This window comes from Fukomys damarensis, unplaced genomic scaffold (genome assembly GCF_012274545.1).
Source record: "Fukomys damarensis isolate Sample0158 unplaced genomic scaffold, DMR_v1.0_HiC HiC_scaffold_15, whole genome shotgun sequence".
Classification (NCBI taxonomy): domain Eukaryota; kingdom Metazoa; phylum Chordata; class Mammalia; order Rodentia; family Bathyergidae; genus Fukomys; species Fukomys damarensis.
This window is the reverse complement of record NW_022900927.1, coordinates 9,932,846-9,947,003: the sequence shown is the minus strand read 5'-3', so window position 1 is coordinate 9,947,003 and position 14,158 is coordinate 9,932,846. Positions and strand designations below refer to the sequence as shown.

Genomic DNA, 14,158 nt, shown 5'->3' with positions numbered 1-14,158 from the left:
CCCCTTTGTGTTTAATTTCTTCTTGTGCCTGATGGATTCATTTTGCTGAGCTTCCTGGGGTTGTGATCCTTCTTGTCTTTTCCTAGGATATTGTTTAAAATTTTTTGAAGTGCTGGTTTGGTATTCATAAAATACTCTTTGTCTTAAAAGTGTCTTTTTCTCCATCAATTTTGAAAAATAGTTTTGTGAGTACATCATTCTGGATCAGAGGCTGTTTTCCTTTAGGGATTCAAGTAGTCCCGTCACACTCTTCTTGCCTTGATGTTGTATTGAGAAGTCTGCTGTGATTCTTTTGGGCTTCCCTTCCTTGAGTTTATTTTTTCTAACTGCTTGTAGAATTTTGTTCTTCTGTTGTGTTTCTGGAATCTTGAGTATTATATGCCTATGTGTAGATTTTTTGTTCATGCCTAGTTGGAATCCTATAAACCTCACTTATCTGTATGAGGGATTCTTTCCCCCATTTGTGAAGTTTTCTGCTATTACTTCTGTGAACAGGTTTTGTATGTTGTCTGCACTCTCTCTTGTTTCTTAATTGACTCCAACCAATCTTACATTATTCTTCTCTGCATTGTCTACCAGTTGTTGGGTTGATTTCTCATGGTACCATACCATTTTTCAGAATTTTTTCTTTTCCTGGTCACTAGTTATGACTCTATCTTCTGTATCAAAATTTTGTCCTTGAATTGGCTCATTCTGCTGCATAAACTTTCAGTGGAGTTTTTACTCTCCTGGAAATCTGTTTGCATCTGTGTTATGGACTCCATTTTTTCTTTGTAGGTATTCCATTGTGTTCTTTAGCTCTTCTTCTTTTTTTAAAATCTTTGTCCACTCTAGATTTATTAATCATGTCTTGCACTACAGGCACAATCTCTGCTGTTATCTGAGAAGTTATTTCTGATTTCATTTTTTCCAGGTCCTCTTTAGTTACCAGTTCAGAGATTCCAGGTTGTTGAGTATCAGATTGTTCTATCTCATTTCCCTTTGGGGTTTCCTTAGGTGATCTGGAAGTGTGGTTTTGAGACTTGTTTATGTGGTCTTTTCATTTCAAGGGATGCAGCCTGCTGTGCCTGTGTTGAGGCAACATTTTGCTCACACAGTTTTCTTTAATTCTCAGCAAGCCATCGAGTAGCCTTTTCTCTGCTGCTCACCAATACTCCAATTTCTGGGTTCAGAATAGTGGTCTTTTGGATCCCTGAGCTGGCCTCTTGACTTGGCAGGCTTCTGTCTGGGGCCTGTGCACACTTTGGATGGTGTGTAGGTGTGCCCTTCCCTGAGGTCACTATGTAGCTCTTTTGCAGTTTGGCCCTTGGCTGTGGAGGATGGTATGTTGTGTCTCTGGCTGAAGTTTGTGTGCCTGTGCAGCTCTTTACTGAGTGGGGCTATGGCTCGGGTGGGTGTGCCTGAACCTCTGGGCTTGGGTCGGAGCCCTGGGTGGGATCTGCCTGCAGCTGTGCTGCTCTGGTCCACACAGGTGCTCCCCAGGTTCTGCATGCACTTACTGATGGTATGGTGGGCCCCAAGGGAATATATAGTTCTGGTGCTTTGGGTTTGAAATTTTGTAGAAAATAGAAAATCAATTTCATTTTTTAGGTTTCTTTATTTTTTTATACACAGTGGACAGATTAGATTTTCCTCACACAAAGTTCATTACTGTATTTATGTCCCAGTGTTTTTCCCATTATTCTTACTTATTTGACCTTTTATACCATTTATCTTTATTAATATATGGCCATTAAAATTGTACTTTCATTTGCCCTAGTTTGAACAGCAACAGAATCTTAGCAAAATCTTAAAGTTATTTTATGTCTATCTAAGTAGTTAGGAGAGAGTAATCATTTTAGGTGGAGTAAGTTAACTAATACCATTTTGGCTTAACTTATAGTTCACTTTTAGAATAATTAAAATTGATGGCAGTTTATGATATACATTTTATTTGAATAGTTCTAAACACATTGAAAATTATTTAACGTTAAAATATAATTAAATTTAATATGAAATTACTTTTAGATAATTTGTGTTTCTCTGGATTCTTCAGAGATTTATTAGTGTTCTCTTGGCAACAAGCTCAGAATTATAAAATTTTATCCTTTTATTATTTTAAAAATCACTTGTTAAAGATACATGAAATGTCATGGTTGTTTATTTAATTCATTGCAAGTAGAAGACAGGCTCATTTTGAACATCAGATTGGAGTATAGACTGTACTTTGTTGAAGCTCATCAAAACCAAACTCAAGCAGGAGAGAAGACTGGTGTATAAACACAGAAATTCTAAAACTTTAAAATCATTCTTGAGATATATTATTTTTAACCTTGGCAAACTCTAAATTTTGACTTTAAAGTACAACAACAAAGGTAATTTGGTGGAATGCATTTGAAAGGAAATGAAACAAACCTTTTTTCACATGCATAGTGTAAATGTGTTTTGCTATATATCTTGTTTGTGCCAACAAATTGGTGTACTACATTGTGCAATGGTATAATTATATATTATGGTGTAATCACATTTAAGGAATACGTTTAAAACAATATGATTTGGTAAAGAAAAGCTTTATTTTGCCTCATAGTTTTGGAGATTTTAGTTCATGATTTGTCCACCCCTTTGCTTGGAAGCCTGTGGCAAGATAGCACATGCTGGCATTAGTACATGGCAGGGCAAAACTGCTTACTTCATGGCTAGCAGAAACTTGAAGAGATGAGGAAGGGGTTTGGGTCTCAGTATCTCCATGAAAGGCATATCTCCAGTGACCTAAAGACCTCCCACTAGGCCTGCATGTTAAAGATTACCTCCCAATAGTGTCATATGCTAAAGACCAGGCCTTTAGCATGTGGGCCTTTTGAAAATATTCCAGATTCAAAATATAGCAGTTGTCAACCTAGTAATTTGCAGGTGCAGGGCTCTTGCTCCTCCATATTGCATAATACTTCCCCAGATGTTGCTACAAGGCCGTAATATATATTAAGAGGATAATCAATCACAGGAAAATAGGAGGTTGTTTAACTTCAGATAAGATATGACTATGGCCAGAGTTAATACATTGAAGATGATGGTAGAATGCCAGCATAGACTAGAGAACCTTTCAGAAATAACCTTAGTGATTAATCAAATATTGAGGGTAAAGATGAGGGAGGGATTGATACAATACTAAGGTTTCTCTAGTTCAGATGAAATTTGTTGAGTTGTTATATGTAGATGATTACAATCAGGGTAGGCTTGGCCAATGAAATGCAGTCTTCTATCTTTCTTATTGAAATTAGAGAGATTTAATGGCTAAGGTTGAGAAATTTGAGTTGCTCATTTTATCAATGAGTATAGCTGGTTTTGATTATTCCAGGCTACTTTTAAGAAGTCCGCAGCATTTTTGACATCCCCATCGATATTGCTTGATAGCCTTGTCTCCTGTCTGGCTTTGTGAATGTAGTACTGAGCTCCAGCCAAGTCTTTCAGTAATCAAGAACTAGAAATTTTGAGAAAAAATACTAAAATGTGGTCATTTGGATAAGGTTTACTGAGTGACTAAAGACTTAGTCATTTCATTATAAACACAAAAAGATCTAAGTTTAGTTTCTGACATTTTATAGTGACTTTCACCTCAATGTGTTAAGACTGGTTAGAGTGTTTGTGTTCATTTCATTGTGTTTAATGCAGCTCTCTACTCATGTAAGTTACTTATGATTTACTTGTGTATGAAGCCCCCAATCTTGTTTATGTTGCCCAAACATGGCTGGGAGAGACAGCTGTGACATTATGAATCCAGCTGGCCACAGATGGATCTTTGTCAAGTATGAATCCGTTTTGTTTGGTGATCTGTGTTTACTGCCTTCTGTTAAATGTGCAGAGAATCAACCCCCAGATCACCTGGCATTGACTGTATCCACTTAAGTATAAGTTATAGACCAAAGCGAACTGAAAATTTTGTTTTTAGTGATCAAGACCCTCCACTGCAAGACAATTTCATTATATTATAGTTTTATTCACTAATTCATGTTAGAGTTGATTTAATTCATTTAGTATGTGGATCTCACTAGGTGCAGTAGTTTTAGCTGCTCTTTTGAAGAGCTATTATGATAATTATCCTTTCTCAAACACTGTATATTGAATTTTCTACATTTGTTATGGAGTTGACAATTAAGTTTGAATCCCTCAGAAAAAATAAAGAGCCTAAGAAGTTAAAGCAGAAGAAGAAATTCATTTAGGATCTTTAAAGACTGTAACAGTGGTTGATATTTACCTGCAAGACTGGTAGATCTGCAAAGTTTTCCAAATCTGTATGTAGTGGACATAACAGCTAAAGTACAAATGAAAACAAAAGGTGTATGAGTAGATGAAGTAATCAACTAGAGCATCAAACAAAGCTAAAAATTTTATGGTGCCTCCTAGTAAATAAAATTAATTCTAAATATCACTCCTCAAAATCATTTTGATTACAAAGTTCCACTGTTTCACTATTTTATAGTCCAGTACGATATTGAAGGTAGCTGAAATTGCTAATAAAATAAAAGAGAATTACCTTGTCTTTTACAACCCAACCTGGAAATATTAAACATTAATGGATATGTAAATCAGTGAACTAGTTGTTGAAAATACTTATGACAAGTCTGCACTTTTGAAGCTCTTGCTTTCATTTGTCAAATGCAGCAATAAGAATAACAACTAATCTTTATATATTACTGTTCAATTTAAGATACATTAGTTACCTCATAAATTATCCATGCTATCTCATGCACATTGTTATAATAACTAGTACTTTTGCCAACAACTACAAGGGAGGATTATTTCTTCATTTTGTGTTGATACATCATACAGGAGAGATACCTGCAGTCAAGGAGCTAAAAATATGGTCAGGCAAAGAAAGTAAACACAGCAAACAATTTGTTTTAATGTCTTCCTCTGTGGAAAAAATCATGATTCAATTTCATATTATTGATGTTCCTAGAATTTATTCTATGCCTTATGGAATAAATATGAATAGTTTTATTACTTCATTAATTTATAATTTTAGCAAATATTTATTGATTGTTTACTATATTCAGGATGAACTGTAGGTTCTAGGGAATCAATAGTGGATACAATAGCCAAAATATCTTCCTGTTCTTTGGGAGCTTATCCAGTTTTAAATTTTTTTCTCTTGATTTTCAGTGATATAGTCCTCTTGATATCCTAATAACTTTTGAATATCTAACAGATGTTATGTATAAAAATGGACCCAGGATCTAGATGTTATTTTATTTTTCCAGAAAAGGCTCACTCTTTACTCTGTTAGGGAACAGCAAGAGTAGAAACTGACCCCGTACTCCAGTCATAGCATGGATTATTTACACTTTCTTCAAGTACACATTCATCCCGGTCTCATCCTAGTATCTGCCACCCTCTATTCTCTTGGATCATGCATTGTGGCAGGTTGTGAACTATCAGCAACTGTCTGCAGTGAAAATGCAGCTAAACTTTCCTCAATCCTCTCCAACCTATTAGCTTTTTTTTTCCTAGTCCTTTTTGGTTCATCAACTCTCCAATGCCTTTAAGATTTATGTGGGAGTAAATTTTGTATATTATTTAGATTTTTTTAGTTCTTCTAAGCTGCATCATTGATCTGCTGAGAGTGTATCCATTTTTCCATTAGTTACTGAAATGAAGGAATGAGGTCATCTCTTATTCATACCTATATAACCCACCAATGTACCCTGAAATTTTTATTCTACCTTAATGTATTCTAGAGTTCATTGGTAAAGTGGATAGGGAGGAAAATTAAGCAGATTCTTCAAAATGGATATTTTAGTTACTTTTCTCATTGCTGAGACAAAATACCCAACACCCCAAATTAAAGGGTGAAAGGTTCAGAGTTTGTTGAAGTTTCAGTCCATAATTGACTGGCTCCAAGGTAAGGGTGGCACATGGCAGAGGGGTAGCAGTTGCTGAAGGACCAGACCAACAGTAGCAAAGCAGCAAGGGACTTTCATAGCATCTTTCTGCCACTTTTATCTTACTCAGAGTATCTAGGGTGGGTAGCACTCATGCCCTTAATCATGGTACCCTTGGGCCTAGTCCTACCATGATCAGTCACACACTCAAGATTCAGCCATGTCTGAAAAAACATGAGGCTGTGGGAGGACATCTAAACACAAGCCATTAAAATAGGTGTCATTGAATGAGATAGATAATTAGAACATATTCTAAAGTACTTTGATTTCATTTCCCAAGAGCTTTTCAGTGATAATGATACTCAGTGGAGTAACAACAAGCTATCCAAGATAATTTGGGAGGTTTCCAGTAGAGGCTATTTAGACTGATGAACCTAAAACAGGTAGGAGTCCAAGACTTCATGGTATGTAGCTCTGAGGAACTGAAGCTTCTGTATGCTTCTGTTGACTTTTTGTTTTAATTTACCTTCAAGGGAAATAAATCTGGATTTTCATTGTGTTCTCAATATGGGGGGGGCAAATGAAATATTCTGTATGATTTTACGTTTCTGCTAAGAAAATACAGCATAATGATTACGTGCCTATATGTGAGCTAGGCTGAGTCTAGCTCAAAGAAGTTTAGATTCTAATCATGTCCATCTACTATTTGGCTGCCTTGAGCAAGTTGCACAAACTCTCGGTGCTTTAATTTTGTATCTGTGACATAACAGCACTTTTCATGGTACTTACATGAAAGTTGATGGGAATACTATATTTAAAGTGTACATGGCAAGCCTGTGATTTATAATAGCAATAAAATTCTGGGCTGTGGTAGAAGTTCATGGAATTAGAGATCAAAAGTTTTGGAGTGAGATTTTGACACTTTTACATAGGCCTTTCAAGGGGTAGGTGAATGAAGCTTTGGAAAAATTGTTTTAAGAATTTGAGTTTGCTTTTGCTAAATAAAGATACTTAGGTATTTGTTTTATTATATGGGTAACAAAACCATTTGAAATAATACTAGAAAAAAATAAAACTGGAGATTACTTGCTTTTCAGTGACTGCAAAAATGTGCCTTGTCATAATTTTAATAAATAAATAATAAACATATCACTGTCTATATATAAAATTAACCTAAAATGATAAAGTTTAATTAATACTTTAAAATGTACAGGTATCACCATTTATAAGAAAAGGAACAAAGTTTAAAGTAAAAAAAAAAGAGTGAAAGAAACTTAGAGTTAAGAAAATAAGATTTTTTAAAATAAAATGGAGTACTACTCAGCCATAAAGAATGAGAAACTAGAGATATTTATAGCTAAGTAGATGCATATTGAGGCCATAAGCTGAAGTGAAATTAGTAAGTCACACAAATTTGTAAATACCGAATAGTTTCTCTGGTGTGAAAAACTAAAAGTGTAAATTAGGATCAAATTGTGTAATTGATATTGTGTAATAGGAAGAAAAGGTCTATAAGAGTAGAGGGAGTGGAAGGGGTAGGGGAAAGGTAAAAAGGTAAGAGAAAAAATATGTGTAAAGGAAAAACATGGAAACAAAGTCTTTGTAAACAGGAGGGGCTGAAGGGGGAGCAGGGAAATGGGGGAAAGTAAGAACCAAGATAAGATGTAAAGGTACAAGATCCCAATGATGAATGTAACTGTACTGTATACCTAAAATGTATCAATAAACTTAATAAAGATTAAAAAAAAGAAAAATGAGAAAGGGAGAGAAAATTGATTCTGAGCAACCATTCATTAGTTATATGTTATTGATTTAGTCTGTTTTTTTAGATAAATTGAAAAATGGGAAAAATAATATTTAATTAGTAAAAATTAGAAAATGAGAAAATAGAAAATAATTTTAGTAAGTAATATCATGGTTTTATTATTGGTGTTTAATGACCAGTTGTATCTGTGAACCTTTCTTTGAGTTGTGAAGAATACAAATTGGTTTTATTACTACAAACAAAAATTAGTCAGACAAAAGCAAGGTACTAAAATGTATTATTCTGCTTACTGTTACTTCAGTGTTAATTAATTGATTTTGGTTTTTTGAGACAGGGTCTCACTATGTAGTTGAGGCTGACCTGGAACTCACTATGTAGCCCAGGCTGGTCTTGAACTCACAGTGATCCTCCTGCCTCAACCTCCCGAGTGCTGGGATTACAGGCATGCACTACCACGCCCACGTCAGTATTAATTTAAATCACATATTTTAAATCAAATTTTACATTGATTCATTGTGTGGAAATTTTTTTCAAATCTTGATGTTATTAAGTCATGATGAACCCAGACAGCAACTTTTTAGTTTTGACTTCGCATAACTAGAGCTGTTAGCTCTTCTCTCCCCTTTTAAGTTAATTCAGCACTTATTTATGTTGTGCTCCTACTTGAGTAAATATCAAATACTGCCTTTGCTTAGTATTTGTTTGACTTTTCAAAAGCTGTTGAGGGTCTTGCAGCTGAAATGTGAAGCCCACATAGTAATTGCTAGAACTATAATAAGTCTTGCAATCTAACTGAAACCAACCCAGACACCTTCAGAGTTCTTTTCAGTCTTTCAAATATATAAGCCAATGTAGTGCAAAGTCTCTTTGTGTATTACTGAACCATGAAGCTTTCACTAGATGGTTCTCTGAGTCCAGGAAATGTCTTGTGTGTTCTTTCCACAGAGCATATATCATTACAGACTATATGGGCATCCGCAATGAAAGTTTCATGAAATTAGCTGCAGTAGGGACCTGGATGGGAGACTTTGTCACAGCTTGGATGGTAAGAACAATTTAACTTCTCCCATTTCAAACAAATATGAGATGGAAGACATATTCATAAATGTTGGAAAGACACTTTTTGATGTTTAGAAATATAATAATTCTTTTCTGAGTGGCATAAATAATGACTGGACAATCTCAGAGACTACATACAGTGGGATCTCTCAGAAAGAGCAAAACAGTTATAGCACTCCACTGGCATATATGTTTGTAGACATTGCTAAGTACACTGCAAATGTATACACATTCCTAAAGTTAACAGAAAATTCTTCTCTGAAAATTACAAATCGTCCTGTGAAGATCTTTTTGACATGCATAACTTTCAGGTACGAATGTGACCTGCCTTATCTCAGAAGACCATATCAAACACTCTTTAAAAATAGGTCTCTGCATAGCTCTCATCACTGAACCTGTGAACTTCATAGTAACTAAATGTGAGAATACTAGCTCATATTTTTTCGCATTTTATTCTTTATGATTAAAATCCTGCAACAAATAGACAATCCATGTTTCATGCTGAGCTCATTTGTTAAGAGTAACTTCTATTTTTAATCATTGGATTAGTTAATTAAACTTCAATTGCTGCTAAAGTGCTCTAGATCCTATAAATTTATAAGAGACTCACAGAGTGCACAGAGTGCAATTCCCATAATGGTAGAACAACTTATTGACACTTTTCACAAGTGCGGCTAATTAGTTTTATCTGTTCATTCACTTGAAAATGAGGTGATCTACCAAACAGAAGATGATGTCTTATTGTAGCCAGACTCGGCGTGGATGCCCTTGTACAGATATGTCCCAGATTCCAAAGGTAGATTGTCACAGCAGAGTTCATGTTATTTCTATTGACATCTCTTTGCTGCTTGCTCACAACAGGTGATTTCAGGGAACAGTAAACAGTTATAGCTTAAATGGCCACACTGTGATTATCCTGGAAAAATATCAAATAGAAGAATGTGCTGCCTAGTGACGTTTCTCCCATCGATGCCTGTATATACAATGGTAATAACTTACGTCCTTGGTGTGTAGTAGGCTATACTGTCTAGGTTGTGTAAGTGAACACTGGTGTTCTCATAGCAACGAAACCAACCAAGAAAACATTTAAAAAAATTTTTAAAAACATTTCTATTGATAATGATGAACAATTGTAAACACAAAAGATTTTGTAAAGCCTGTTTTTGAGCCTCTTTCTAACCTGTTGGTCTTTTCAGATGTTAACAGAACAAATAGCTAGATGTATTGCACTCCATGAACACTAAAATGATTTGCTGTATTTGTAATCACTAGAAGTAGAAATTAGAACAGTCCAGACATTGTGACGAGACTGCCTCGTAATTTTCATTTCCACTTGGAAAACCTTTAGAAAGAGCTACATAAAGGTTGAAAAATGTGACATATTTGAAATTTGGGAGCTATTAAAAATTTCTGCATTGATTGTGATCGTCATTGTGATTTTGACTTTGATTCTATGGTGAATCTTGTCAATATAGTGGAAAAGAGAATTAGATCATGAGTTCAGAAATTAGGATTCTCTGAAATTGTCTCTATGATTTAACCTTCCATAAATAATATACAAACCTTAGAGGTTCTCAGATGAGTTTTAAAGTTCCTACCTGTGGAACTTTACATATTTTTTGTATGTAAAAATGTGTGTCCCCATGATAGGATGTAAAATGCTGAATTGTGAGGTGGATGTAAGTGCTTTATTGTTGTTCACATTTCCAGGTGGCCCAGTCCCCTGAAGTGGTGGCAGGGACAGTCACTGATCTGAGGCTCCTGCTACCACGGATTCCTGGGTTTCTATAGAGCTGCAGGAGAGAGTGTGAGCATGCTGCCTCCTCCCAGGCCTGGGTTCTGAGCGTCTGGAGTTTCCTTTCAAAGGCCAGGGCTGAAGCTGGCAGAGATGATACAGTGCATTCACCCTAACTTTGATTTAACACAGCCCCGTGGAAATCTTAGAAGCAACAGAGCGAAGGACTCAAGAGCTCACTCTGGAACCTGCAGGCTCCTGTTAGTTATTTGACATATGAGCCATTTTCTTTTCCATTATTGCATCATTATTTGTCTGTGACCCAATTTGATTCAAGTCTTTCCCCAACTTTTCTTCAAGGTGATACTCCTTATACCATACACAGCTCTACTTGGCCCACTTAGTTTATTATCTTTCTACTTCACCTGGCTCATTATGTAGCTTTGACCAAAGATTTTTAATGTGCTCTGGTTAAATTTCCTACCAAATACTTGTCTGCCCTCTCATGTGGTTAGAGAGAATGTAAGGAATTCTACAGATTACCCTGTGATTTTGGTCTCTCTCCAAGGTCAGGCAAATCTTCATAGTTTTTCCTAAGTAAAATATTTTAATATCACTTATTTCAATAAGCTAGCCTGGTAGCATTCTATACTACAGATTACTGCTTTACCACAAAGCTAGAACTGAATTGTGAGTTATGAGAATTATGTTCTAATTTTAACCTTCCAATGTGACCCTAAGTCCAATGGGAATCACGTCTTTTCCTTTCTGCAAACTGGGGTGGAATCCGAAGTCTCTTTGCGCTTGTGTTATACAAAACATTGACCTTTCCCCATCAGATGCAGGCCTAGAAATAGTAAAGGAAAGCAAGAGCTCTCCTATTTTGCAAGTGCAGTCACACAGGGAGAATTTCCAAAGCACAGCATTTCTATTCCCACTTTATTCACTAACTGGGCAGTAAGTTTTCATATAAATATTTATATGTTTACATATGTGTACACTGATAACATTTTAAAAAATAATATTTTTCCTCATGAGAAAAGTCTCAGGTAGCTTTGACCTTCATCTGTGTATAGAACTCTCACTACGAAATGCATCTCAATGATGAACGTGACTGTCATGGAAAAGCAGGTGACTATTCACATTAGCAATCAAAGTGTGACTTTTAATATGATTCGGACATGGTACATTCTCATTTTGGGGGAAAAATTCAAAAATTTTTCATATTTTAAAGGAATACCAGGACCTATGCGATCCAAAGACAAGGCTGATATCAGTCAATCTGAGAAATATCTTTGGCTGAACACTACTGAGCATCAGGGTCTGGTAGCTCCAATTCTCTGAGCAGTTCTAACATATCTTGGCTTTGCAGCAGGCCCTTTGCAGAGGACAAAGGCATAAGATGCCAGCTTAAGGTCACTGTTATTTTGTTAAATAGCTTTCAAAAATTAAGGTATAAGAAACATATAAAATAATGGGTCTTATAGTCCCATTGCTGTTGGCAGGCGCTCTGTCAAGAAGATTTGCAAAAAGCCACACTGCTGGCTGCCTTGTGCCGCACCATTTTGATGTCTATACCTGTATTCTGTGGGCTGAGGAAAGCGCCGGTGAGTTCTGCAACATGAAGTTCCTGTCTTGCAATCTCCTCCTCAGCCTTTGCCAAGGTCTCAGGTGGCAGAGATTCTCTAGATCAATGGCCACAAGCCTATGGCACACATGCATGTTACTTGTTTTTCTTTTAAGATAAAAGTTGCTGGTGTATGAGTTTTTTTTTCTCAACATTAAAGCCTCAGTATTCAGGTTTAACTGCAGGGCTGCGGTTTGGCTCTTGTCTCTAAAGGGTTCGCCACCACTTCTCTAGAGGTTGCGATCGTACTTCCTTCTGCTCCTCATTTCATACCAGAAGGAAAAAGCACCCACACATATGAATCGTGCATCATTCCCTTTCGATAGCCCCGGCTGTGTGCTCTTCTGGTTGCTTTTATTATAGCAGTAAATAGTATGACTTTGGTCTTGGTGGGTACAAATAAAGTGAAATTGAGTCCTGAGCTAAGAAGACGATTCTGATACTGAATACTACAGTTCTAAAGCAGCCTTCATTCTAAAAATCACACACCATGTACATCGAACTTCAAGTAGTTTTAGGACATTGCTTGGCTTTAACAGCTCATGTTTGTGGTGTTTATATGTATATATTTCTACTAGCAAAAGAGTCTATAGTGAAATAATGCCATACATATGTAACACAATTTAGTTGTTTACCAGTTAGCTTTACTTTTATTTCCAGGCCTTATTATGGCTGATTATAAAACTGTATTTTTATTTTAACAGTTTTCTTTTCTTTTTTTTTTTTTTGGCCCAGAAATCAAACTCAGGGCCTCACACTTCCCAGGCAGGCGCTGTACTGCTGAGCTACATCCCCACCTAACAGTTTTATTTCTTAAAACATGCAATTTCATCAGAGCCAGACAACATTATGCAGTACCTAAATGTGGAAGTACCTTTGGGTTAATAAAATGCAGGCATTTTAGTTGGATTATAACAAGAAATGAAAATTTTAAATTTGCTTAATAGTTTCTGTTGAGATTCCAGCAAGAATAAGATTTTAGAAAAAGTGCATTTTGGAATTAGAGTCTACCCCTCTATTTTAATTGTGGTCGTTCTATGTATAAATACTGTAGTATCAAAATATTTGAGTGACAGTTTTTACCTTCTTATTTGTCACACATTTTGTTTCTTCAGAGTTTATAATTAATACTTATGTTGCTATTGTTTTCGCTTTAAAATATCTACCTTATTAAAGAGGCAGTCTGGACATTCCTCCTTTCCTTGAATAGAAACTTCTTGAAGAGAGCTGCGATGTCAATCATACTCACAATTTCATTCCTAGCACCCAGGATGGGACCAGACAGAAAAATAGGTGCCCAAGAAATACTTACTGAGTGAATAGATCATAATAACTGTCTTATTTTTCTAGTTCAATTTTGTGACTTATTGCTGCAAATTGGACATTTTAGAGTGTTGGGAAGGTGGAGGAAAGAGAACTATATTGTTCTAGATATATAGGTATCAGTTCTGTTTGTCTCCTTTCCTCACCCCACCTGCGTCAACCAGGCTGTGCACTTGCTCAAGCTAAATTTATTTCTGTAACCATGAATCCTTGCATAGAAACAATAGGTAATCAATACAAATCTTCCACAATGGTGGTATAACGCTTGCAGGTAAAGGATGAGAGTATAAATTAAAGTTGGTGAATCTTGCAGATCCTGCCAGAATGTGCCTTGCTTGTCATTTATGCTCACAGCACATGGGCCTACTCCTGGTTCCAGGGAAGAATGGAGTGGGTCGTGATATGTTCTTTTAGTCACTAGAGTAGGGGCGATTAATATTTAAGACAGGAAAATAGTTAAACTTCTTTGGAAAGTTAGAAGGACTTAAAGGAAAACATGTATTTAAGAATTATTCATACTCCTTCTTGGTTAATACTTTCTAATCTAGAGCAGAGAGAGGAAATATTTCTGCAGTGTTTGAAAGTAATGTATTCCTTCTGACAAATACAGAAAATATGAAATAAAATATATAATTATACATGTACAAATATAAATTAAGGTTATTTTATTGTCATTCCGTGCATGTTAATACAATTATTAAAGACGAAAAGAAAAAATAAGGAAGGGAGGGAGGAAAGAAGGAAGGAACAGAAGAGAGGAAAGGTGTATGTGTGTTGTTTTCATTTAACCA

At 35.8% G+C, this 14,158-nt stretch overlaps 1 protein-coding gene across 6 annotated transcripts in view; it reads left to right on the top strand.

Moving 5' to 3' along the window:
- Nucleotides 1–14,158, top strand: part of Tmem117 (transmembrane protein 117) — a 559,715-nt gene that overhangs the window by 301,736 nt on the left and 243,821 nt on the right. For 5 of the 6 annotated variants that reach the window (XM_033763576.1, XM_033763575.1, XM_033763573.1 and 2 more), the window contains exon 4: nucleotides 8,569–8,668. The exons of the other annotated variant lie outside the window; for it this stretch is intronic. In XM_033763576.1, coding sequence (XP_033619467.1) covers nucleotides 8,569–8,668 — 100 coding nt within the window. The remainder of the gene's footprint in view (nucleotides 1–8,568; nucleotides 8,669–14,158) is intronic. 6 annotated transcript variants of the gene reach the window in all.